The sequence below is a fragment of the Lynx rufus genome, unplaced genomic scaffold (assembly GCF_022079265.1).
Source record: "Lynx rufus isolate CCGP_SWC_20201006 ecotype Redwood Valley unplaced genomic scaffold, mLynRuf1.p SCAF_12, whole genome shotgun sequence".
NCBI classification, from domain to species: Eukaryota; Metazoa; Chordata; class Mammalia; order Carnivora; family Felidae; genus Lynx; species Lynx rufus.
In genome coordinates this window covers 24,647,601-24,673,821 of record NW_025814826.1, presented here as the reverse complement: position 1 = coordinate 24,673,821, position 26,221 = coordinate 24,647,601, and the positions used below count along the sequence as shown (strand labels likewise).

The window sequence follows — 26,221 nt, the reverse complement described above, 5'->3', positions numbered from 1 at the left end:
TTGACATTGTATGTTTAATCCTTGTAAACCAGAGGTGATGTTCTTCCACTCTCTGTGTCACTTCATTTCTTGTTTTATTCCTGAAAATGAACTTAGTGGATCATTTTCCTTTCCTCTGTTTCTGGAACAATTCCAGATTCTGGTGGCATTACAGAATAAGCCTCCGGCTAAAGGCATTCCATAAACGAGACAGCCTTAGGGAAGAAGAGGGGATAACTTACATGAATGTGTTCGTACAAAGCTGCTAATAAAACCTACAACACAGGTAAAAGTCAAAGGGTGTAATTTGCTGACAAAGATTTTTAGTACCAACCACCAAGAACTTAAAAAATAAAACATTTTTAAACTGTGTATTTGGTTAAATTGCAAAGCTGCGACTTAACTAAAGAGTAAAACAAAAATGAATTTGCAACCTTGAGATTTATTTGTGTAAATAACGACAAAGAAAGAATTTCTTTTTGACTTTAGGGTCCCGTAGAGCTCATAAGATACACTTCTTATAATGTATGAGATGGTTTTTCACTTCACAACGTTTTATTTTGCATTGTCTTACTACTGTTAAAGGATTTTTTAAAAAACTTTTGTCACTTGTTTCTCTAAAGCGTAGAGGAAATTCCTCTATAAGAAATCTCTATATGAAAAAGGAAGAAAATCAGTCTCTGAAATTCATTAGAAATCTTGGGTTCACAGACACAGAAAACTCTATATTCCTGGTTTCTTATCAAAACCATTATGGTTTAAGTGATTTGAGAACATAAAATCAAATGAAAATTCCATGATAATTTTTGGTTAACAAAAAGAGTGAGGTGAAGAAAATGCAATAAATTTGGAGAGAAAGGGGAAGGAAATGTATGAGAAGTTAGACAGGCGCTTTATTAAAGCAGGCGTTATTGCTAGGATATCATTAACAGGGTGTCTTCGGGGGGAAATCGGCTTTGACAGAAAGCGGAGCACAGTTTATTTTTTAATCCTTTCCTTAACATTCATCAGTTGCCTCTTGAGTGAAGCAAACTGGCATTTCCTTGGGGCAGGAATGTCTCATCTGACATATAGCAGAAAGAAAGGATGCTTTCTTTGGTTTTATCCCGTCGTTTCTAAGGGGCCGCTGTGGTCCTCAGGGACTGGTGTGGGGGTGGCGGGGGCGGGGGGGGGGGGACTACAGTCTGAGTTTTCCTGGGCGAAGTCAGGGTGCCTCGCTCACACTGTGCCGCTGAGACCCGTTTGCTGCGCATCAAGCTCTATTCGTCTCCAGGCTTGTTGCTGAAAATGCCCACTCATGAACGTGACCCCAGGTGTTAGGAAGCAGAGTCTGGAGGCTGGGAATGCGGCCGCCCTGGCCGAGCTGCTGGCGATTCCGACGCTCCCTGGGTCGCCGGGATCCCAGAGCACCTGCCGCTCCGCTCTCTCCCGGGGCGCTCCCGCGGGCTAGGGGCGCGGGCTCGCGGCGGGCGGGGCGCCGATTGCGGGGCGCCCCGGGGCGAGGCGCCCTCCCCACCTGCGAGGGGGCAGCCGCGGCACCCGCCCGCGCCCGGACCGGCGCGCCGCCAGGGCTGGGGAGGGGCGGCGCCGAGGGCGGGGGCCCGGCGCGGGGCAGGGCCGGGCCGGGCTGCGCGTCGCGGGCCGCTGGGGCTGCTCCGGGCCGCCGCTCTCCGAGGAGCACACCGCTCGCTCCGAAGATCTGCGGCGCGGCAGGCGCCGCCCGGAGCTCTGGCCATGAGGACCCTGTGGATGGCGCTGTGCGCGCTGGCGCGGCTGTGGCCGGGGACCCTGGCCGGCTGCGCCGAGGCGGGGCGCTGCTGCCCGGGCCGGGACGCCGCCTGCTTCGTGCGTGGCTGGAGGTTGGACAGGGTTTACGGGACGTGCTTCTGCGACCAAGCCTGCCGCCTCACGGGGGACTGCTGCTTCGACTACGCCAGGGCGTGCCCAGGTGGGTGGCGGCGCCGAGGGTGGGGCGTCGGCCCTTCACCAGCAGCCGAAGGGCACAGGGTCCCACAGCAAGGACCGCGGCCCCAAAGCCAGAACCCCCCCCCCCCCCAGCCCTTTCCATCCTGGCGTGTCCAGACCGTCTAGCCTGGCCTACCCGTGACCCCTCCACCCAGGTACATCTAGCTCCCTCCATCCTAGGGTCCTCCAGCTCCTTGTGTCCAGGCACAGATTGTCCAGTCCCTTCCGTTCAGCTACACCTGCGTCCAGGGATCTCGCAGTGCTCTCCATGTGGACATAACCACTCCAAAGCACCTCTCCCCACCGGAACCTGGATGGAAGGGCCTGGAGCCATCTGTTCTCCTGGAAGCTTGTTGGGGCTCAGGAACCCCAGTCTGGTGGGGCCACCTCCTACCTGGGAAGATGGCATGCCAGGTTCCAAGGGCATGCCCCTGGGCCAGGCTCCACCATTTTCATTCTGTTAACCCTCAGGGATCTGAAGTGACTTGTGACAAGTGATAAGGGAAGGGGTGTGTAATTCTCCCGCTCAGAGCCAAGGGCTTGCTCTGGTAGAATACTTGTGCAGAGCAAGTTCTTGGAGGACCACAGTTGTCCTCACCTCTAGACTCCAGCAAGTAGCACAGCCCCTTTCTCATAAGAGGAGTTTGATCTGCTCCTTGCGTTCAGTTTTCTCTATCTAGCACGATAAAGGGTTTTCTCTGGGGGTTCCTATTATATTTTAATCCTGCTGGTTTTCCTTGAGGGTCCGCCTTTTTCATCTTTAAATTTCCCTCAGTAGCACAGCCCCTGGTTAAGGGCTCAATAGATGTTGATTTAATTAAATTAAAAGATGAAATGGGGAGTATGGTTCTAAAGAACAAGGTTTACCTGAGAGAAGCCAGCTCTAGAAATAAAAGTAGCCTTGTTTCCTGTTAATCTCATCACCCAAAATGCCTCGTGTACGTTAGGGTTTGACCTCAAGGACTTCCACATTGTGACTTCCTCCGCATCTTCTTGGGAGAGTAACCCGCGGGTCTGCGTCATTCCTCGGGGAACCGGGGGAGGGCGCTGTCTGCCTCCGCCTTGCTGGAAGAGGCCACTGGCCCATGGCAAGATATCACCCAGACCTGGTACTGAAGGAACACGATTGAAAAACATTAAGATTTCCCTGACCCTGCTTGAAAGCTAATGATTTACTTGTGAATATTGATTCTCTTTTTGATAAGCTTCTTTCCCTCTTCTGCTCCAAGGCCACGGTATTTTGCTACTGGAGTAAGGTAAAGAGTCAGTTATTTGGGAAATGTAGTGTCCAGGGTCCCCAGCCCTACCCCGCCCCTGCAGAGCATCCTACTAGAACTCCCATTTGCCTCAGTTACCTAGGTCCCTCAAGCAAAGCCTCTGTCACTATGGCAGAATCACTTTCTCACAAGTGATTCACTTACATTGTAAATACAGAATTCCTGAAGACCAGATAATGTGCCCTAGTCTGTGGTAAGCACAGGGATACAAAGAAGATGAAGACACAGTCTCTGCTCCCTACAAGTTCACGGTCAAGCAGGGAGATACACCTGTGAACCACCTGCTACGTGCTTAGTGCCAAAATAAGGGATCCAGGAGGCAAGGAAGGAAAAACTCAGAAGACCTTCCAGAGGAAGTAATGTGCCAGCATAGTCCTGGAGAATGAGCAAGAAGTCTCTAGAAGGGGAAGAGGAATTCTAGCAGGAAAGTATCACATGGTCATTCAGCAGTTACCTGTGGGTGTCTGCCTTTTGTGCTGGGAACTAGGTGGGGCCCTGAGGCTGCCCTGGCCAGCAGGACAGACAGTGAACGCAGCTAAATATGGAGAGATTCGGGCACAGAAGAGGCATGGGGAAGGACAGACCAGAGTCATGAGAAGAACTTTCCAGTGAAGCCTTACAGTGCTATGAGGAGTTGTCTGTACGCGGTCACAAAGAAATCCCTTACTCTCGGTCCAGGAGGTAGAAATATTAAAACAAAGAGTCTGTCATTTGGGAGTGGGGATATATTGGGTACGTAGGAGCAGAGAAGAGATGACCTTATCACCTTGGCAAGGGCTCAGAAAGAAATCACAGCAACTTGGTGCCTGGGCAAGAGCTGTGAACAGTGGGCATGGGGAACTGAAACCAGACAAAGAAAGGGGCCCAAAAGAATCTTAAAAAGCATATTCAGCCTTATGCCCTTCCCCAGGGAGTTAGCGGAGAACCTCGCAGGCCTGAGCAGAAGCAGACACAGGACCTAAAAGGCTCCTAGTTGGTAAATTCTCTGTGCCTGAAGTTTCTTGGGAGAAGAGGAAGAAAATAGACACAGTTGGAAGTGGGCCACTTGGAAGACGGAGCCTGCTCTCCCTGCAGAGCTGAGGGTGAGAGGGGCACCACGGAGCTGAGATGCTCAGTGCCTCAGCCCCACGCCGCGTCATAACTGTGCTGACTCTCGGGGCCTGTGGGAGCGGCTTACGGATGAGGGAGCTGGGGCCTTCCCAGGGCTCCCCCATTGCTAAGTGGACGTGAATGGGCAGCACAGTGACATCTGAACCCACTGTGCCTGATTTCAGGCTGCCACCTGGCACATCTGTGGCGCATGGCTGTGATTTACTCCTAAATACATCACGGTGTAGCAGCTCAGGGCCTGCCAGTCACTCCACATACATAGAACCATTAAGACCCTTAGAATCTCTTCTCCTTACCCCATGTGATGTTATCTAATGATGCTGTCTGAAACCTTTTTGACTGAAATTACATTATATGTGAACCAAAAATGAGCCATGTCTGTAGAACTAAGAACGCCTTACTTCTCTTCCTTCTGATGTTTTTCTTCTTTGTAAACACTTTTTTTTTTTTTTTTTGGTGTGGCTTAGAGATGAAATCCTGGAATTTCTCTTTCTAAATAGGAAGTTATTATTTTTTTTACTTTGTAAAAATAAAAATAAGTTATTGGGCCTATGGATTTGCTGAACTGCCAGAAATTTCTGAGACAAATGATCTCAGAAAAATCTCGTTATGGTGACAGCATAGGTTTCAACAACAATTCTATACCTCCATTACTGACCCTCCCCCCCAACAAAAGAATAGAAAAATTCTCCATTGGCTGTGCGAGACCAGGGGTGGCAGAGGTAGAGGAGGGACAAATCTATACCCTGCTCTGGAAGAACTTCTTAGATATCAGGCTCACCACACTTGTGGTCCTAGAGTCTGCATTCTAAGATCACAGAAACAGTAGGCTGTAGATTTTTGAGGAGCGAGTTCAGGAAAAAGTCATAATTAACCCAAGTGGAGCAGGAAAAAAATTGAGTAGCCTGTGTGAGGCAGTCTCTTCTCCTAGATTTATGGGGAATCTAGGAAACTAACTGGCCCATATCTGCTGACTTCATAACTGGAAGGAGAAGGGGCAATGTCCTTGAAACTATGGGCTCCAAAGCTTACCCAAGGAAAGGATGTCACAGTCTACGGTGATTTAGAAAGTTGAGGCTTTCCTGGAACCATAGCGGCCCAAGAGACAGCGTGTGGCTTCCCCTGCCTTTGTCTCTGCAGGAAAAATGAGCAGAGCCTGGCGCCAGCATTCAACATGACTTGACTTTGCAGGCTTGGGCTGCAGCCCTGGGTGTTCAGTGCAGGAGGGTGAAATTGTCAGCTCTTCTCCAGCATTTACGCTGTGCCAGGCACCGCATAGCTGTACTCTTACTTAGGTCTCACGACCCACCACCATGGTAAGCAGAGCCCTGGGAGGTTGGGTAATTTGTCCTAAGGCATACGGCTAATAAGTGATGGAGTGAGATTTGAACCCAGGAACTCTGAGTCTGGAGCCCACATGTTTAAACATGATGTCTGGACCCTCAGAGAAATGAGGCTTTATGAGAAGCTGTGTACTTTGCAGGGTAGGCCCCAGATAAATACTGGTGGAGTGAGTGAGCCCTCTCTTTCCTTTGACTCACCCCTCAAGGGCAAACAATGTGTCCTGCCCCTCTTTACAGTCCCCTGACAGCTCTCGTGGTTGTCAGAACAACCTGAGCCGTCATTCCACCGAGGGGATGTTATCTACCCCAGCCACCTGTCCTTTCAAAAATAACATTTTCCTTCCTTCAATGAAAAATATGCTTGTTGCAGAAAATTTGGAAAATACAGAGATGCACAAAAGAAGAAAACAACTCCCCTGGAAACTTACTACCCAGTAAAAGCATAATTATCTTTCTGATTTGTATACCTTTTTTTCTGTGTTTATATGGTATATAAAATTCTATTTTTCTTTTTTTTTAATTTTTCTAAGTTTATTTATTTTGAGAGACAGAGAGAGCAGAGGAGGGTCAGAAAGAGAGGGAGAGAGAGAATCCCCAGCAGGCTCCATGCTGTCAATGCACAGCCTGATGCGGGGCTCAAATTCACAAACTGTGAGATCATGACCTGAGCTGAAACCAAGAGTCAGACACTTAACCAACTGAGCCACCCAGGTGCCCCTAAAATTCTGTTTTTCTAATGAGGCAGTCCTTTTTATTGTCTCGCTAGCATTTCATGAACTTGACCAGTTAATGTCTCAAAAGAAAGAAAAACCTACTGGTGGCCAGGTAATGGTTTATGCAAGATGAAAAAAAAATACTTGATCATTTTGTTGGAGCTTTCCAGGGAGGGTGGGGTAGGGAGCAAATGGGAACATGGTCAATGTAGTCTCATTTGACCCTCAGAGAAGATTTGACAAGATTTCTCAGAAAAAGGTATATATAAGAGAGAGAGAGAAAGGCCTATGACATTTAAAATTGTGTCATTATGAGATGTGTGTGTGTGTGTGTGTGTGTGTGTGTGTGTGTGGTAAAGGGGATGCTGTATTTTTCTCCCACACAATGTCAGGAAACAAATGCTATGTGGTAACGGTACTGCTGTGGGTAAATTACAAAAATATTTCCGGGGTGCCTGGGTCGCTCAGTTGTTTAAGCGCCTGACTTCAGCTCGGGTCTGACTTCAGTTCTGACTTTGATCTCACAGTTTGTGAGTTCGAGCCCTGCGCCGGGCTCTATGCCGATAAGCTCAGAGCCTGGAACCTGCTTCAGATTCTGTGTCTCCCTCTCTCTCTGTTCCTCCCCCACTCACACTCTATCTCTCTTTCTCAGAAATAAACATTTAAAAAAATTTTTTTAAACAAGAATATTTCGCAGGAATGGCTAGGACTATTTGAACTTAACAACATGAGGAAGAAAGCACTTGTTCGTGGGTGGCCTTGAACTTTTAGGTGGCAAAGAGCCAAGCAGGCAGGGCCAGATCTGTGATTAACCAAGGAGACACTGCATGAAAATAAGAGCAAGGTTTTATATTAAGAAGAAATAACCCAAACTATATTTATGAAATGAAGGACTCTGGCTGTCAGCTCAGTGTGTGTGTGTGTGTGTGTGTGTGTGTGTGTGTGTGTTCATGTGCGCTTGTGTAGCATAACAAGAGAAACATTAGAAATATGTTTTTTTTAGTTACCTTTTGGTGCCTAAGACAGAATAGCGTGTCTAGTTCTGGGTGCCCCCACTCACCAAGGCTGTGAATGGGTCTGGAGAAGGCCCAGGGGTCATTCTGAGAGGGCAGAGTGTCTATAGAAAGATGGGTCCGACAGCTGGAGTCATCAACCTGAAAAGTCCATGCTAGAGGGACGGCGAACCACTGAAACGTTAAGTCCGTGAGCCACACGGATAAGATAAACATAGATATTTTTCCCCATATTCTGAAATTCTTGAGTGAGGGAAATTTGGATCAAATTAAAGGAAATACCACTCCATGCCACTGATAATAAAATGAAAGAAGCTTGTTATTTTCAAGATGTGGTACTGACAGGAGATATAAATGGATTTGAAAGGATTTGAAGGACTTGGGGCTGCCAGGAGAAGCCAAGAGCTACGTAACCTAAAGGCACAGAAAACCAGGCTCCTTCCAGCAACACCCTTTGGGGGCACCTTTGCCAGCAGAGCTCAGACAACTCTTGCCCAGGTTAAGAATTCCCATATTTTTGGGGCGCCTGGGTGGCTCAGTCGGTTGAGCGTCCGACTTCAGCTCAGGTCGTGATCTCACAGTTGGTGAGTTCGAGCCCCGTGTCGGGCTCTGTTGCTGACAGCTTGGAGCCTGGAGCCTGCTTCGGATTCTGTGTCTCCTTCTCTCTCTGCCCCCTGCCCTGCTCACACTCTGTCTCTGTCTCTCAAAAAGTGAATAAACATTAAAAAAAAAAAAAAAAAGAATTCCCATATTTTTGGCTATGGGAATTTCTGGTTTTGCTCCTGTCCTTCCACCAGCTTTCCTTCCCACTCTGGAGCCTGAGTCAGTTCTTTGGCTTCTAACTAATGATATGAGCAAACCAGAATCGGTTTCAACATAGAAAATTGTTTAGGAAGGAGGACGAATTTGTCCAATGCCATTTCATCCATCTGTCTGTCCGTCTGTCCATCCATCCATTCAACAAATATTTATTGAGCAGCTACCAAGTACCAAGCACGAGGCATGAAATGAAAAGCTCAATCACAATAAATACAATAAATAAATATGTATGCTATATAATTATGAATCATGGAAATATTATAAGGCAGGGAACACTGAGCTCTGAGAGGAAGTATTTTGTGGTGTGGCAAGTGGAAGGCTGAGGGTGGCACTGGGAGAGTACTTAGATAAACTGGCCAGAGAAGGACTCCCTGAAAAAGAAATAATTCATCTGGGGGCGCCTGGGTGGCTCAGTTGGTTAACAGTCCAACTTTGGCTCAGTCACGATCTCACGGTTCATGAGTTCCAGCCCCATGTTGGGCTCTGTGCTGACAGCTCAGACTGCTTTGGATTCTGTGTCTCCCCCTCTGTCTCTGCCCCTCCCCCATTTGTGCTCTCTCTCTCTCTCTCAAAAATAAACATTAAAAAAAAAAAGGAAATAATTCATCTGGGACCTAGGGAATGAACCGACCCCAGCCATGCCCAATGTGGGAAGAACAATCCCAGCAGAGGGAACACATAACAAGCTTCCAGACTGTGACAGAGTTTGGTGTAAGGAGGCCAGCGTGGCTGGAGCTTGGAGTGGAGGTGGGGTGGGGGTGGGGGGGCAACTCCGGGTGAGCGGGGGAGGGGACAGGCTGGGTCATACAGCACCTTGTAGGCCACAGCAAAGAGTTTGATTTTATTCCAAATTCAAAAGCAAACCATTAAGAGAGTTTAAAAAGCCATTTACTATTATTATTATTATTATTATTATTATTATTATTATATTTTTAAAGATTAGTGGTATCTTTGGTAAGGTAATTGTACTTGGAAATGACTGGATACCCCTGTTAGGACATGTGAAATGTGCTCAACTCTTTTTTTGTTCAGATTCCTTACTGAAATATATAACTCACTTCACTGTTCTTGGCCATTCTCCCTGTGGCTGTGGTAGGAACATCTGATAACCAGAAAGCTCTCGAGGAGAGGGGACTAGCCGGTACCTCAGGAAGGATTTGATAATCCTTGAGTCTGGATCTATCCATTATCCCACTTCGTAGGGTGCTGGGAGTCAGGGGTGCCCATTGGGCCTAAAGTAGGGGGTCTATGTCTCTGTTCTCTTCAGTGTCTCCTTCTCTGTCTCTGTTCTTATTACACTCCTTGGGACCACCTCCCAAATAAGTTACTTGCATTCAAATCCATGGAGTTGAAACAAAGGAAGAAAGAAAACGGCTTGCCCAGCATTCTGGCATCCACTAAACCTAAGCTTTGTTTTATTGTACAAGGGGTGGGATGATGTCGTTAAACTGTAACCATTAGGACATTGGGAAGCTGTGACAAGCCTGGAGTCAGAGACGATCATGTTGCTCGCCAGGTCTGTTGACCTCCAGTAACAGCTAGTGAAATGTGAAGATTGAGAAAGTCAGATTTTAATAAAGAATATTTTGATATGCTGGCTATAGATGTGAATACTAATGGACGAGTTCACAGGAAACCTGTGTCATGCGGTTGTAATATATGACTTGAAATGATAAATCTGTCAGAAATTCCCGTACTTCCCCTAGCCTCCGTGACCAAAGATCTCTCATGATCTATGATGAATTGCAACCCAAACAATCAAAAGTTCACAAATTAGGGGCGCCCGGGTGGCTCAGTCGGCTAAGCATCCGACTTTGGCTCAGGTCATGATCTCCAGGTTCGTGAGTTCGAGCCCCACATCGGGCTCTGTGCTGACAGCTCAGAGCCTGGAACCTGCTTCGAATTCTGTGTCTCCCTCTCTCTCTGCCCCTCCCCTGTTCATGCTCTGTCTCTCTGTGTCTCTCTCTTTCTCTCAAAAATACATAAACATTAAAAAAATTTTTTTTAAAGCTCACAAATTAATCATGAATATAATCTTTTGTGCAGAATAGGAATAAATATCTCAGATTCCTCTTCCAACTCAAAATATTTTGTGGAACATCTTTTTAGTCATGAACTTTTACTAGGTGAACTTTTTTCATTTTATCTTACAATGAAGCCATGGAGGTGATGTTCAGGACCCAGAACTTTCTGGTTTTCTTTATGAGGCTGTTAAAGTCATGGATTGGAAACCAGTGGATTGGAAACCAGAGACATAGTGTTTTCCAAAGTCAAACCTGAACTGACAGGAACAACAACTGATTCAGTGATTCTGTGATCTGAGGATGTTAACTATGGGTCAAACTAAACATTGCACATGAGACACAAATGCTGAAGAGATACCGGGAAACTAAATTCAGTCAGAAAAGTGTCCCCAATGTCATCTTTTATAATATGGATAGCATGTATTCAAACCAAGGCCAGATCACTAAATTCTGAGCCAATGCCATGGCAAATTTTTATTTTACAGTGATGTCCAATGTTAATCTTTGAAATAAGTGTTTTGTTTTTCATTTATTTAAAAATTTTTTTTAATGTTTTATTTATTTTTGAGACCGAGAGAGACAGAGCGTGATCAGGGCAGGGGCAGAGAGGGAGCAAGACACAGAATCCAAAGCAGGCTCCAGGCTCTGAGCTGTCAGCACAGAGCCCGACGCCAGGCTCGAACTCACAAACCACAAGATCATGACCTGAGCCGAAGTCGGACGCTTAACTGACTGAGCCACCCAGGTGTCCCAAGTGTTTTGTTTTTTAAAGTGAATTACTAGGGGTGTCTGGGTCGGTTAAGTATCCAACTCTTGATTTCAGTTTGGGTCAAGATCTCATGGTTTATGGGTTCGAGCCCCACGTTGGGCTCTGCACTGACAGCACGGAGCCTGCTTAGGATTCTCTCTCCCTCTCTCTCTGTCCCTCCCTGCTCTCTCTCTCAAAATAAATAACCCTAAAAAATAATTTAAAAAAACAGATAAAGTGCATTATTAAGTGTTCAAGGCCAACACATCAGGGCAAGACTAACTAGATTCAGGGATGAAGAGATTTGTGTGACAGAATTTTGGAAGAATTAAGGACAGAAGGAGTCCTTCTCAGTCAGCTCCTAGCCCGGCAGACTTAAGTCCCGCTAGCTCTATGGCCCAATTAAATCACGGGATCGTGAAAATAAAAGGGGAGGGATCCACAAGAAATGACCGGAGCAGGAAGTGGACTGTTACTGATTTTCTGAAGGATATGCGGGTAGCAGGGATTGGGAACCAGTCTCATGTGCCTCATTCTTGCTCCCTTAGGTACTTGACATGTGGTGCCTATGAGTTTTTAGATGATGAATAAATGCATGTTTTACAACAGTCTGAAGTTTTTGAATTACTGACATGTTTATGTTGTATGTGACCCTTTTCATGTCAGGGTTAGCTATGTGCTGCCAAACGACTGGTCCTCCCACATCCATGAACCCTCAACTGGAGAGCACTGTGGGTCCAAATTAGTCTTCAGGTACAAGCTGTGAGAAGTCCAAATCCAGATTTCAGAGAAGTTACAGTGCTTTCTTGGTGAAGACGCTGTAAGCTTGAAAGTATGAACATAGTAGGGAAAGTGGGTCACATTTTGTGAGAAAGAAAGAGTTTTCGTCTCTCGTTCATAGGTACATCTTTTGTTTTCTTATTCTTTTCTTAGCTACAGTGTCAAGCCACCTAAAAACCCATTAGAGTCCTTTTAAAAGTTTCATTAGGACTTTAAATGGGAAAGTTAAATGTACAACTGCATTGATTTTCCGGTCCTGGCCAGAGCATTGTCCCCACAGCCAAATTCTTGCCCCCAACTCTGCTTCGTCATGCGTGACCATGAATACTATTTACTTCTGTGGGTTCTGGTTGCTCTTCCTTAAACTCCAGCCCTCACAGTTTCGGGGTCTAAGAGGCATAAAGGATGATAGTAGAGCACCTAAGAGAAGCCTCAAGTGTAGAGGTCCCTTGGTGTGGCCCTAAACCATGTCTTACGGACACACGATGGGGATAAGAATTGACTTGGGAATTTTATTTTATTTTTTCCCTTTACGTATTCTACAATGAACATGTACTGCTGTTACAAAGAAAATGTTCTGGGCAGGGGAGGATGAAATGAAAATCTAGGAAAAACAGAAGCAAAGATCTTATCTAAGCCCAAGGAGTATGAGGAAGTACCCGAAGGCAGGCGTCACTCTTTACCTGGGGTGCGTCCCTGGCTCAGAGCCACGGTCAGGATCCCAGAGTAGCTGCCGGCCCGCCACCGAGAGGTGCCGGTTATCAGCTAATCATCAGGGCGGGTGGAGGCCATGTCATCTGAGCCCCCGCTGTGACTGTGTCCCTCCTTGCTCCGGGGCGCAGGCAAAGCGCGCGGCCTGCGTGGGCTGAACTGGCCTGTGGATGTTGGCGGGAGCAGCCTGGAGGCCGCTGGGTTCACCCAGGTGAGCGTCCCATCCCACCGTGCTGTTTTTCAGCTCGCCCTTGCATCGTGGGGGAGTGGAGCCCCTGGAGCGGCTGCGGGGACCAGTGCAAGCCGGCGGCCCGCGTGCGGAGGCGCCCGGTGCGGCAGGAGCCTCGGAACGGCGGCGCGCCCTGCCCGCCCCTGGAAGAGACAGCCGGCTGCCTGGACTACTCGACGCCCCGGGGCCAGGACTGCGGGCACTCCTTCGGTACTGAGGTTTTCGCGGTGGTGGCTGCCTTTGCTGTCTGTCGTGACTGTCCATGTGTCGTCCCGTAAAAGGCCTTGAGCCGAGCGGGGAAAGTTCCGTGCGCTGCAGGCAGTGGGCTGGGCCGGTCCGCCCGGAGTAGGCAGGAAGCTCGGGAAATGCTTGATAAAGGAATGAGTGTCAGCTGCATGGGTGCCTCCCTAGGCCACGCCGCCCTCCCTCGGTGTTTTCATAACCCAGTGGTGGCCCCTTCCTCTCTGTGCGCGAGCGCTCGGGGTAAAGGACATGTGCACTGTGGTTTGTAGCAAACTCAAGGCGGCGACTTCAGGGAGCATGACAGCGTTTGGCACTGGAGTAAGTGCCCCTTAAGGGTAACCATCCATCTTGCACTTTTAATTCCTGTTCCGTCAGGTTCACTCATCATACACGTGTGAAGGTAGTAGAAAAATGATTACTTTCTAAACAATGTCAAATTACCCTCCTAAAACCCCAGTTCTCCCCTCAAGCTGGCTGAATTGGGGCTGTTGTGATCAGACTTGTGATTTGGCAAGATCATGCTGGTGGTGGTGTGGCCAATGGAGGGACCGGAAGTCGGCTCACGAATGAGTTGGGAGCCGTTGGAAGCGGACAAAGAAATAAGCGAAAGGGCTACCGACCATGTGTTGATCTGGATTGAATCTGATGGAGGAAAACACTGCCTTCTCAGGATCATAAAGATCGTATGTCTTTCATAGGAACCTGGACGTTTTTATGCCAACGTCATACGTTGAGGCCAACGTTTGATGGCCTCATCAAGCCATCTTGGCCCTTTTTTTCATTCTGTGCGCAAATACTTATTAAGAGTCTGCCTGATACCAGGCACTGGGCTTGGTGCCAGGGCTACGCTGGTGACATACGCTGGCCTGGAGCATGCTGTCCTGCGGCTCACAGTCTGGTGGCAGGGGAAGATGATAATCAGATGATCTTAGGAAAGTAATCCCAGAAAATTACAGCTGCAATTTGGTGCAACTGGAACCAAACAAGGGAGAGATGTTCTGAGCAAGCGTGTATGTAATAAGCTGGTTTCCCCTGGTCTTGGGGGAGGAGGGGAACCACAGGAGGGGGAGGGGAAGGGACTTCCCTAAGCATGGGGAGGTAAGGCTGAGAAGCCTAGAGTTTTCCAGGCAGAGACTGGCATGGTGAACCAGATATCGGGTATAGGGGCTTCAAGGGATTTGGGGGTTGATCTAGGGAAAATGACCACAAGAGGTGGTAATAGGCAGTAAGCTTTATCAGGCAGTGCTTGGACAGTGTTGCAGGAGAAGGGGGAGTGCAGAGGCTTTGTTGTGGGGACCACCATCCAACAAGGGAGAAGAGGAATCCGCCAGGGGTCTGTGTCTAAGTGATGTCAACTCCAGCATGATGTGGAGTGTCTGGGGCAGAGTTTCAAAGAGCAAGGGTGGGAGCAGCTTGGGGTCTTACATCTACAAGGTTTTAAGCTCATCAATGGCCCACAGGTGCCAGCTGTAGTTTCACAGGGTATGAAAGGCAGGCAGGGCCTAAATGGCTAAAAATCTGCTTGTTTGGCACTTTTTAAAAACAATTGGATGCATAAAAATTTGAGTTTGCTGCCAGGAGGCTTTGGAGCTAACAGGTCTCAGCCTGCTGTGAGGAAGCGTACAACCTAGGGTCCCTCTTTGGCTCATTTGTATAATATGGGGAAGCACAAGGCCCATCTGAGAAGTTGAAGGAAGGCCAGAGTCTGGGGAGCACAGAGAGTGAGGCTGGCATTGAGAGAAGAAGCATCTGTACTGACACCCGCTCTCAGTACAGGGCCCCGGAGCTCCCTGTTTAGGATTTTGGTCTTTATCTTAAGAGCCACTGTAGCATTTTCTGCTGTGGTCAGAGCTGTGATTTGAAAATATGGCTCTGTGGGCGCCTGGGTGGCTTAGTCAGATAAGTGTTGATCTGTTGGTTTCGGCTCAGGTCCTGATCTCATGGTTTCTGAGTTTGAGCCCCACATCAGGCTCTGTGCTGACAGCACAGAGCCTGCTTGGGATTCTCTGTACGCCCCCGCCCCTTACCCCTGCTCACGCTCTCTCAAAAATAAACAAATAAATATTAAAAAAAGAAAAGAAAAGAAACTATTGGTCTGGTAGAGGAGTGGGTAGTGGAAGGGCCAGGGCGGCGGCCTCTCATGGATACGGCAGTCAGATTCGACTCCCAGGGAAATAGTTTAGTGTTCACAGACGCGGTCATGGAACAAAACCACATTCAGCTCGTGAGCTCTACAGAAGCACTGTAGAAAATGCTCAGGGAGGAAGTCTGGTTTTATTTTTTAAATAGGACATTACTGATTTTTTGAATGCCTCTTAAAACCTAGTGTTGGTGTATCAGGAAAGCAGCCACTTTGCTCATTTACAGGGTTTGGCTGGTAGAAAGTATTTCTGAAGTACATTTGACCCTTCAGTGCTCACCAGGCTGCCACAGACCGCTTTGAAGCCCGGTTCTCCGTATCTCTTCGGCTTAGTTCAGGTCACAGGAAGACAGACAGGAAGGCCAGGGAAGGGAAGGCTATGGAACATGGAGCAAGGGCACCAGGGAGCACTGAGCCCGCCCCCTGCCCCCTGGGGGTCTTCTCTCTGCCTGGAGGTGGCTGCTCCTCTGTCCTCTGGCACAGCCCACAGGCCTCTCCTCCTCCTCATGTCCTCTCCCTGTCTCCCACCCCTCCCACCGAACTCCAGTAAGAGGACTTTCTAAAGCAGCAGTCTTCGTATGTGACTTCCCATAAAGTGTTAGTGACTTTGAACTAACACCAACAGGAGAAATCTGGACTCAGTGGCCTCCTTTCCTACTAAGGTAAGGTGAAATCCAGTTTGGGAAGAGAGGTGAAATCTCTACCTGGGCCAGGGGCACTGGCATTTGCAGCTCTACTTTGGTCCTTGAGATGCACTTTCCTGTTGTAATGTCTTAGAAATGATGACCGCTGTCACAAGCTTGTCAGGGGGGACAGGACTCCTCAAATATTCCAGTCTGGTGGTTCCTAAAGTGGGGTCCCCAGCCGGCCGCATCAGCCTCACCTGGGAAGTTGTTGGAAATGCAAGTTCCCAGGGCCCCACCCAGACCCACGAGATGAGAACGGCTGGAGCCAGGCCTAGCACTGTGCTTGTAACAAGGCTTGCAGGGGATTCTGCTGTTCACCGAGGTTCCAGAACCACTGCTCTCGCCCAAGTATGGCTAGTGGTTCTTCCCTGAGTCCCGACTCATGGCTGGATCACTTAAATGACACTTTCCTGAAGGCAGAAGCTTGCCAATGCAAAACAGGGTGTAGGTCAGGAAAATGTGGGATAAATTGGACAGTTTTCTCTATGGAAGAACTTCTCAGAGGCTTTATTATGCTAATAACCATTTTCATTCTGTAAGAGGGAGATACGGTATGGGCTGCTTTCCCCCCTTATTTGAATAAATGACCCTTTTTCCAGGGCGCCTGGGTGACTCAGTCGGTTAAGGGGTTAAGCCTCTGACTCTTACTTTTGGCTCAGGTCATGATCTCACGGCTTGTGAGATCGAGTCCCACATCAGGCTCTGTGCTGACAGCATGGAGCCTTCTTGGGATTCTCTCTCTCTCTCTGCCCCTTTCCTGCTCACTCTCTTTAAAAAATAAATAAATAGACATTTAAAAAATTAAAAAAAAATTAATGACCCTTTTCCCAAGGGGATCTCAGTGAATCATTAGTGTTCTGTGGAATACACCTTGGAAAATGATGGGCCACAAAAGGGAAATGAGAGCAGTGACATGAAAATCGAATTTGGTGGATTGCCCTAAGCCCTGTGTCACCGTGATTCCTATGCATTCACTTAAGATCCACTGAGCGTTAACAACAGCCAGCACTGTGCTGGGGTCTGGAGAAACAGACTCGAACAACAAACATATTACGGCTAATTGTAACTCAGGGTGATGACAAGTGCCATGATAGAAGAATGCTCAGATTGGTGTGGAAGCATGGCGAAGGAGCACCCACCTCCCCCAGGGGCTCTCCATCCGGCTGCGTGGTCACCTGTTATGCCCCGCGCCCTACTAGACTCTATGCACAGAGCGGGAGCCTTTGGTGCATGGAGTAGCAATCCCTCACATTTTCACGGCAGAGAGCTCCTATAGACATTATTGATTCAGTGTTCGTAGCAATCCTGTAGGAGAGCCTATTCGTTTCCTGTGGCTACTGTAACAAACTACCCCAAACCTAGTGGCTTAAAACAACACAACTTTATTATCTTAGGGCTCTGTGGGCTAGAAGTTCAACCCAGGTCTCCCTGGGCTAACATCAAGGTGTTGGCAGAGCTGTGTTCCTTTCTGGAGGCTCTGGGGGAGAATCAGTCCATTTCCTTGCATTTTCCATCATCCAGAGACTGTCACATTCCTTTCCTCATGCCCCCTTTTCCATCTTCACAACCAGCTGCATTGCATCTCTCTGTGCTTCCTTTTGTAGTAACATCCTCCGACTTCCTCTCTGAAGGACTCTTGTGATTCAGCCCATCTAGAAAATCCAGGATAATCTCCCCATTTTAAGGTCGACCATTCATTCCATCTGCAACTTTCCTTCTTCTTGATGAAATAACATAATATTCTCACGGGTCCTGGAGGTTAGGATGTGGACACCTTTGAAAGGCCATTATTCTTCTTACCTTGGAGGTAGAATAGCATCATTATCCTTGAAACCAAGAGGACACTGGAGCTCAGGGAGGTGACAGCATTTGTGAAGGACTTCCAGAATCTAACCCTGGATCTCAGGGCTCTAAATCCTGTGGGGTTTTCCTTCTTAAAAAACAAAACAAAACAAAACACAATTTATTTATTTTGAGAGAAAGTTTTATGTTTTATTTATTTATTTTGAGCGGGGGGTGGGTGGGGTAGAGAAAGAGGGAAAGAGAGTAAATCCCAAGCAGGCTCCTCCCTGACAGCATGGAACCCAATGCGGGGATCCATCCCACAAACCATGAGACCGTGACCTGAGCTGAAACCAAGAGTCGGATGCTTAACCGATTGAGCCACCCAGGGGCCCCAGGGTTTTTCTTCCTGATATTGCTTTGCTGTTCCTGTTATCATTAGAGCTAAAATCGCAGTTATAGGGGCTCCTGGGTGGCTCAGTCATTTAAGCATCGAACTCTTGGTTTTGGCTCAGGTCATGATCTCATGGTTCATGAGAACGAGCCCTGTATGGGGCTCTGTGCTGACATCATGGAGCCTGCTTGGGATTCTCTTTCTCTCTCTCTGCCCCTCCCCTCTTGCCCATGCATTCTCTCTCTCTCAAAATAAATAAATAAAAATTTTAGAAAATAATAATAAAATAGGGGCGTCTGGGTGGCTCAGTCAGTTGAGGGTCCGACTTCAGCTCAGGTCACGATCTCGTGGTTTGTGAGTTCCAGCCCCACGTTGGGGCTCTGTGCTGACAGCTCAGAGCCTGGAGCCTGCTTTGCATTCTGTGTCTCCCTCTTCCGCTCTGTTTTTCTCTCAAAAATTAATAAACATTAAAATAATAATAAAATAAAATTGCAATTACAGGTTCTGGTAAATGAGTAGAAATAGGGAGGCCCTGTGAGGCCAGTGAATGAAACCCCATCCCTGAAGCTCTCTTATTAATGAAGATCAAGTAGCTATAGAATTTTTCCCGTTTCCTTTAATGCATATCTTGACTATATGTTTATCATAAAAGCAAATCCAAAAAGCCATATGATTGTCTTGGTTGTACATACGGACTCCTTCTGAAAGGAGATCGATGTGTATCATAACCTGTATGTGTCCAGGCTGGTGTTCTGTCATGTTCTCCGTCTGTCCTCGTTTACACTGTACCTACAGACCAGTGGTTCTAAGCCTGCTTTGGGGACACCCCATTGTGTCAGAGGACTTTATGAAATTTTCTAAGCAAATTCAATTTACTTTCATGTTCAAAGTAAGTATGTGCCGCGCCACGCTTTTACAAGTCGAGTTGTTATAAAACCGAACAATGGTAGGCTGAAAGGATGCCAGAAAAGTTGGCAAATAGCCTCTTAACAAAGACTCTATTACATTTGAATATTGTTGCCAGGAAGGGGAAAGGAGGGGGAACTAGCTTTTATTGAGAGCCTTTGTCCCCGGGCACCCGGCTACGTTCTTCCACACGTAAGCTGCAGTGGAACTGAAGGCAAAAATAATTTCTAAATTACTTACCACTCTTAAGTAATGGAAATTAAATTAAATTAATATTAAAAAGCGGTGCTGGGTCAGAGACCTCCAGGCAATCTGGCTCCTGGTCTATTTTCTGAAGACTCATGTGGGGAGAAAGTGCCCCCTGTCTGCAAAATGTGCCACCAAACCAAGCCCAGGTCTTGAGGGGCTAGGACACAGAAGAGACAAGTTCCAGAGTTACTGGCTTGCTTTTATTAAAAAAAATTTTTTTTAATTTTTTTTTTTTAATTTTTGAGAGAGAGAAAGAGCATGAGCAGGGAAGGGGCCGAGAGAGACACACACACACAGAATCCAAAGCAGGCTCCAGGCTCCGAGCTGTCAGCACAGAGCCCGATGCGGGGCTTCAACCCACGAACTGTGAGATCATGACCCGAGCTGAAGTCGGACGCTTAACCGACTGAGCCCCCCGGGTGCCCCACTGGCTTGCTTTTATGATGGGTCATACCCTCAGAGGTTTGACACTGAATGTGGACGGTAGATCTTAAGAACCAGAAGCTATCTCCTGTGTTGGAGTTCTCGCTTCATCATTTACTATGTATTTTCCCTTCATTTAACTTGTCTGAGCCTCAGTTTTCTGCCGAGAGCACCTCATTCGTGGCACCTCTCTGTATAAAGCTTTTGTGAAGACCAGTGACACATGAGGAGAAGGTACTTTGTAAATAAGCAGGCTGTAAGCATACAAGGTGCTGTCCTAGCAGGTGTTAATCTGTGCCGTGAGCCTGCCCCACCCCTCCAGGGCCACAGCTCCCACGCCACCCCTCCCTCTCTCCTGGGGCCTGAGGGGACTTGGGAAAGGGCTCACCAAGTCCCCTTTCCTCTTTATTTACTTTTTTAAAGTTTATTCATTTTGAGAGAGAGAGAGAGTGAGCGGGGGAGGGGCATAGAGGAAGGAAGAGAGAGAGAGAGAGAGAGAGAGAGAGAGAGAGAGAGAGAGAGAGTATCCTAAGCAGGCTCTGTCTGCACTGTTCAAGAGGAGCTCGACTCAGGGCCCGAACTCACTAACTGAACTGTGAGAGCATGACCTGAGCCAAAACCAAGAGTCGGTTGGAGACTCAACCGACTGAGCCAGCCGGGGCCCCCTCTTTTCCTCTTTTAAAGGTTACTTCATGTTAAAGATAGCGATTAGGGACGGAAAGGGAAAATAAAGCAGAATGTAAGCAATTCATAGGAAATATGCTGCATAAAATAGTGAAACCTTGTGATCCACATGACACTAGTCTCCAGGCAGTGACAGCGTGGGTTCAGAGACACCGCCTGACCCTGCCATGTTTAGACGGGAGCCTTAAACACGCTCCTCAACCTCTCTGTGCCTCAGTTTCCCCATCTGTGGAATGGGGGAAATAATAGCACCTATCCCAGAGGGCTGTTGTTAAGAGTCAAAGGCATTAACACATGAAAGGTGCTCAGCATTATGCCTGGAAACCTAGAAGTGTGTCACTGTTCACTTTCATCATTATTATTATGACATCGCTTTTTTAAAGGATTTGATATCAGATATTATAGTCCTATTCTTGCCCTCTCCTTCCTAACCTCATTCCCTGCGCAACCCCCCCCCCCCCCAGCTATATATTAGGTGCATTGCCTTTGAACTTTTGTAATAAAACATGCAGTACAAATGAGGAGATCAAATAAATGTTTTGAGCTAAAGAAACACATCCCGAAAATGTCATAGTTTGGTACAAGGCCACGTGGACTTAGCAGCAATTGCATCGTCCACTCACTGAATAACCTGGGAAACGCGGCAGAAGGACAGAAACAGGAAGAACTGGTGGGAAAGCTAACATCCTTCAGATGTTTGTGTTTTGGATGACGAGGTCTGAGGGAGGCGGCAGGATCCTAACATACACGCGCTTACGTGTTCTTTTCAATTCTGTCCGTGGATTTTGTAAGTTCCAAAGCCACGGTCACATTTAGAAAGAGGGGCGTGTTCTCTGGAAAACAATGAAACACGTTAGCGCAGCAACAGAGCCTCACAGCTGAGACTCTGAGGGCTCATGCTAGATGGGACTGAAGAGATTGAGCACCAAAGCACCCAGGACACAAACAATACCTGCAACTCGTAGGAGGAAAAGGCCACCAGGTATTAGGCCACTGCTGCGTTCCGTTCCCCAGTAATATGAAAAAGCCTCCTTAAGAAAATCTAAAAAAGAATTAGGGCTGCCATCTTGTGGCAACAAGGAGCCAGGTAAAGTGAGCATGTCGGCTCGAGGCATCTATTTTCCAGCTGGTACCCTTGTCCAGCTTGCTCACGATGACTCTGGCATCGCGCAAGCCAACATCAGCTGGTGTCTGCCCTTCCTGGGATGGTCCAGTTTCTGAAACAAAAGGGAGGAAGAATTGTTGAGCCATCTCAGCCGCAAGGCTCAGTGTGGGAACAGAAGACCACAGGGAAGTAGGATCTGTGTGTCCCAGTGGCGATTCCGTGACATCATTCACCCACCAAGCCACCATTCGTTGCCTTCATGCTTGCTAAGTGCGTAAATGTGTGAGGGCCACAGGAATGGAAAGGGCAAAGCCTTGTCTTTCTTGAGGTGACAGCAGAGCGGCATCGGGAGGTTATCTCCAGGTGCTATACTGTACATAGGAACAGATGCCTCCCCACACTTAGCAGCAAATAGGAAGGAGACGCACAAACAAAATCAGTGAAAGAAGAGAGCAGAGGTGGGAGGCGAGGATTCCTGGCTCCCTTTCTTCTCTCCTGTCTAGAGCAGTGAGTTGGGTTGGGGTTGGGGACAGGAAGGAGGAGAGGGCCAAACTGACTTTCCTTCTCCGAGGCTGAGGGTTGGCATGGGGAGGACGATGTGCTGGCCGGCATTAGGCAGTCACTCTGAGACCATGGGGCAGGCAGCGAGGCTTCCAGGCTGCTGTTGCAGAGACCCGGGGGGCACTTACATTTCCTTCCTCTGCTACTTCCATTTTCTCCTTTTCACATTTCCTCTCTCTCTGGTTGTCTCTTTTTCTCCTTACATCCTCCTTTCTCTCTTGTCTGCTTCCTCCTCTTCCCTTACTTTGTTCTTCCTATCTTTCCCTTTTCTATTTTTCTTCCTTTCATTAAAAAAAAAAAAACCTTCTCTCCCTTTTCCCCCTTGGTTTCCTCTGCATCTTTTACGGCTTCCTCGTGTATTTTTTTAACCCTGGCCCCCTTTTCACACAGTGTCACTTGTTACCGCGGACAAGCCTGCCTGTAGCTGCCCGTCTGTGTGCACACAGTCTTTGAGCTGGGTTCTGGGGACACTGTACCTTGGCCTCGTCTCAGTCCTTGGTAATGTGCCATGGACCTTTGTACTTAGGGATGGGGGGCTCTCGATAGGACAGACGCCAAGTTTGGGAAAGGTCATTCTGAGGGCTTTAGGCTGCACGTGTGCAATGCCATTCTCTCTTTTCTAGTCCCTGCCTTCATAACTACCTCTGCATTCAACAAGGAGAGAACACGACAATCCACATCTCCACAGTGGTCTACAGACACAGAGGACAGCGGGTAATTTGCTGTTTTTGTTTTGTATTGTTTGGGTTGAGTTTTTCAGCTCCTGCTTTTCCAGTGTATGGTCAAGTCAGCCCATAAAGGTCAAGTAGGTGTGATGGGTTTTCTTCTGTTACTTGTTCTTTGACTCTGGATAAAATGTGATTCTTTACCACAGGGCTGGGCCCTGTTTTTGTGGGGCTGCAAAGATTTGTCTCTGAGGTCTGATCAACAAGAAACACGCTATATAAAATGAGGATATCACTTTCTCAATCATACTAAGGATGTTCCTCTTATAGTCATTACGGGAACACGGACACCAGCACCCATGTGTTTGAATGTGGCCCACACCTCAGCTCTGAGGATTTTTATCAAGAAGGAAGGCACAGGCTGGGAGGGAGCTCTGGGCCTACTTGCAGTCCCCTCTTCAGCTGTCAGCATAGGGACACCAGACAGTTGTATGTTCAGACCTCCACACGGCCACTCACTAGCCGTAACACCTTGGAGATGTTGTCCCACCTCGGTTTTTCTTCTTGAAAAATGAGAATATTAATGCCTACCACATGGCGTTGTTAGGAGAATTTGATGAGAAAATAATGAAGAGACGTCTGGGTTAAGCTGTCTGTCGAAAGTTGATTGAAGCTGCGTCATAGGATTTCCTACCTCAGGACCTAGAGGTACCTAATAAACGGCCTAGCACTGTTAAAGCTCTGGAGTTTTAATATGCTTTGCTTCCCTGAAGAATTGTAAAATCATGTTGCTTTTTAGTACAAGGCTCTAAAATATTCACCCATGTCTGGATGCTCCCCCCGGGCTTTTGGAGTCTAGTCACGCAGAGATTTCCACAGTTCAGCATAAGGCGACACTAGCCTCTGTCACAGAGAAACATCTCCGCTTCCCATTGCCTTTTATCTGCGATGCCCAATTTGTGATGCTTGGGTTCGAGTCTAAACTCACCGTCATTGCCAATCACCCAGGTGAGCCGGTGGGGTGCGTAGGGAGGGCCGGCGGGGCCAGAAAAGCTGGGTGCTGCTCGGGGCATCGAGGGCAAGCTCTCTGGGGGCTTACATGTTTTCAAGCTCAAGCCAGTTCTTATTCGATTTCTATCATTCTCTAAGATATCAGCAAAGTTATTGAGGCCATTTTCCTACGGAAATATGCTTTTTGCACACAATTTGGTGGTCAGACTAGGTGGGATACAGGATATCCAAATTTCTGCAAATTCACGTTGACCAGGTCATTCGATCATGGATTGGAAAAGCACCACACACTTCACTGGGGTTGCCAGTCGGACATCACCCATCGTCTTCGTTCAGCAAATGAAAGGCTTGACAAGGGCATCGTGTGACTGGTGCCGTAGCTTGGGAAAGTGCCCGGCGCTACCTTCTCCAGTCTGTCACATATCCTTGGCGCCTGCAGCCTTCCCGAGACTTTCTGCGGCATTAGGCTACCGCTAATGACAGCACTTGCAACTCTTGTGGGTTTTTGGTTTTGTTTTTGTTTTGGCTCTAGATACTGTATGGAGTTCAAGACTGAGTCATTGACTCATCACTGTGCTCTGGAAAACCGACCCCTGACTCGATGGATGCAGTATCTCCGGGAGGGGTACACGGTATGTGTGGACTGCCAACCCCCAGCTATGAACTCTGTGAGCCTTCGCTGTTCTGGAGATGGCCTGGACTCGGATGGGTAAGGGAGAGACATTCGCTGAAGGGTCTTTCTGGTTTTTATTTGGAGATATTTGTCCTGTGTCCTGAACAGCAAATCAGGGCATGATTTGGGAGTCAAAACCCAAGTAAGGAGAATCTTTTGTCTAGCAATTCCTGAATCCAGGGCCCCGTTTACACTGCGGGACTCAGAGGCTCTGTATCAGTGATGAATGGGTAAATTTGGATCTTGGTTCGGACCATGCTGCCAAATCACCACTGAAAACATGATCACTCCAAAGCAGTGTTTTGAAAACCACTTGAATCCGAACCTCTTTGGATGCTGATTTAAAAACTACGGATTCCCAAGCCCCACGTGAGCCTAACGGAATCAGAGTCTTTGGGGGTGGATTTTTAACAATCTTCGAGGTCAGGAGTTGGCAGAGAGTAGATACTCTCAGCTTTGGGGGCCGTATGGTCTGTCTCACTACTCAACTACCATCGTGGCATGGAAGCAGCCACAGACTCTGAACAGATGCACTTGGCTCTGTTCTAACGTTGTATCTGTGGACACGAAGATTCGAATTTCATATAATTTTCCTGTGTCATGATATATTATTTTGATTTTCTTTTGACTTTTTAAAACAAACAACAAAAAACGATTCTTGACTAACAGACCACACAAAAACAAGAGGTAGGCTGGATTTGGCCCATAGGTTGTGGTTTGCTGACCCCTGCCCAGATGATTCACTCCCACAGCGATGTTTCAGAACCACTGCTCAGTGGGGTGGTCATAAAACCACGGCTGAGACGGTGGTGGGCGCAGGTTTGCAGGATCAGAAACTGATAGAAACCTATGGATTGGCCAAAAGAATTGACCCTGAAAACATTTAATTACCCTGAATATCTATCCCAGTCTTGTACTCATTTATCAGTTAAATCCAATGGCACTATTCCTAACCAAGAGAAGAGTAGACCTCATGCTGGTCAGCTATCGGACAAGGGCCAATTTCGGTCGCACGTAGATTACAGTTTTAAGTATATCAGGTGGAACTGGTAAAAGTACAGACTAGAAGGTAAAATGTGAACCTTCTCAGCTAGTCATTACTCCCAAAGTGTATTTTAATATTTAATAACTTGAATTTATGTTTATTAGTCACTTGTGCCTAATAGCCTTTGTAAGGAGTACACGACATGAGCAATAAAGTGGGTAAGAAACCAGATATTTAGACTTAAATTTTTCTGAATATCTCACCTATATTTTGTCTTTAAATGAACTTATAATTTAATTTGTATCCATAAAGTACCTTGAACCCTGGCTGAATTTCCAGTGCCCTTAAAAAAAAATAATTTTAATAATCTGGCTTCACTCTTCCCGCTTCTCCCGTTTTTTTCATTATGGAATCAAAGAGTTGGAGGTGATTACAAAAGATCGTTTGGGCAGAGCCCTCCAATTTTAATACACATGAACTAGGGAGCCATTTTCCTCTGTGTAACACTTCATATATTCAGGTCAAGTGAGAGAAATGAACACGGTAACCTCAAACTGCTCTCTCAACGAGGGTGTCCTCAAATAGAGATGAATTTGTAACTTGCTTTGACAGAACCCAAAGAAGGGAAACTCAGTTTGCAATCACTGTTTTTTTAAATTTCAATTTGTCATGCACTTCAAAACTCCAAATACGATCATTCTTTAAACAATAACAAAACCCCTCAATTTATAATTCTGTAAATTAGAATTCTCTTTGGTTTGCTTTTAGCGTAACTGCCGTTTTCAAAATATCGTTTCAGAAATCAAACTCTCCACTGGCAAGCAATTGGCAATCCTCGATGTCAAGGAACTTGGAAAAAAGTTCGGCGAGTAGATCAGTGCTCTTGTCCAGCTGTTCACAGCTTTATTTTTATATAGATGGCGATGTAAATATTTCAGAATGTGTTTGTAAACATGCCAAATATTTACCAAGTCATGTTCAGTGCTACATAAACCTTCAAAAA

The 26,221-nt window shown here is 47.2% G+C and overlaps 1 protein-coding gene across 1 annotated transcript; it reads left to right on the top strand.

Moving 5' to 3' along the window:
- The first annotated feature begins 1,707 nt into the window (after positions 1-1,707).
- SBSPON (somatomedin B and thrombospondin type 1 domain containing) lies at positions 1,708-26,135 on the top strand. Its single transcript, XM_047074029.1, has 5 exons — positions 1,708-1,927; positions 12,727-12,921; positions 22,508-22,598; positions 24,093-24,269; positions 26,018-26,135. The coding sequence occupies exons 1-5, from the start codon at positions 1,714-1,716 to the stop codon at positions 26,133-26,135; spliced, it is 795 nt and encodes a 264-aa protein (XP_046929985.1). The 5' UTR covers positions 1,708-1,713.
- The last annotated feature ends 86 nt before the right edge of the window (positions 26,136-26,221 follow it).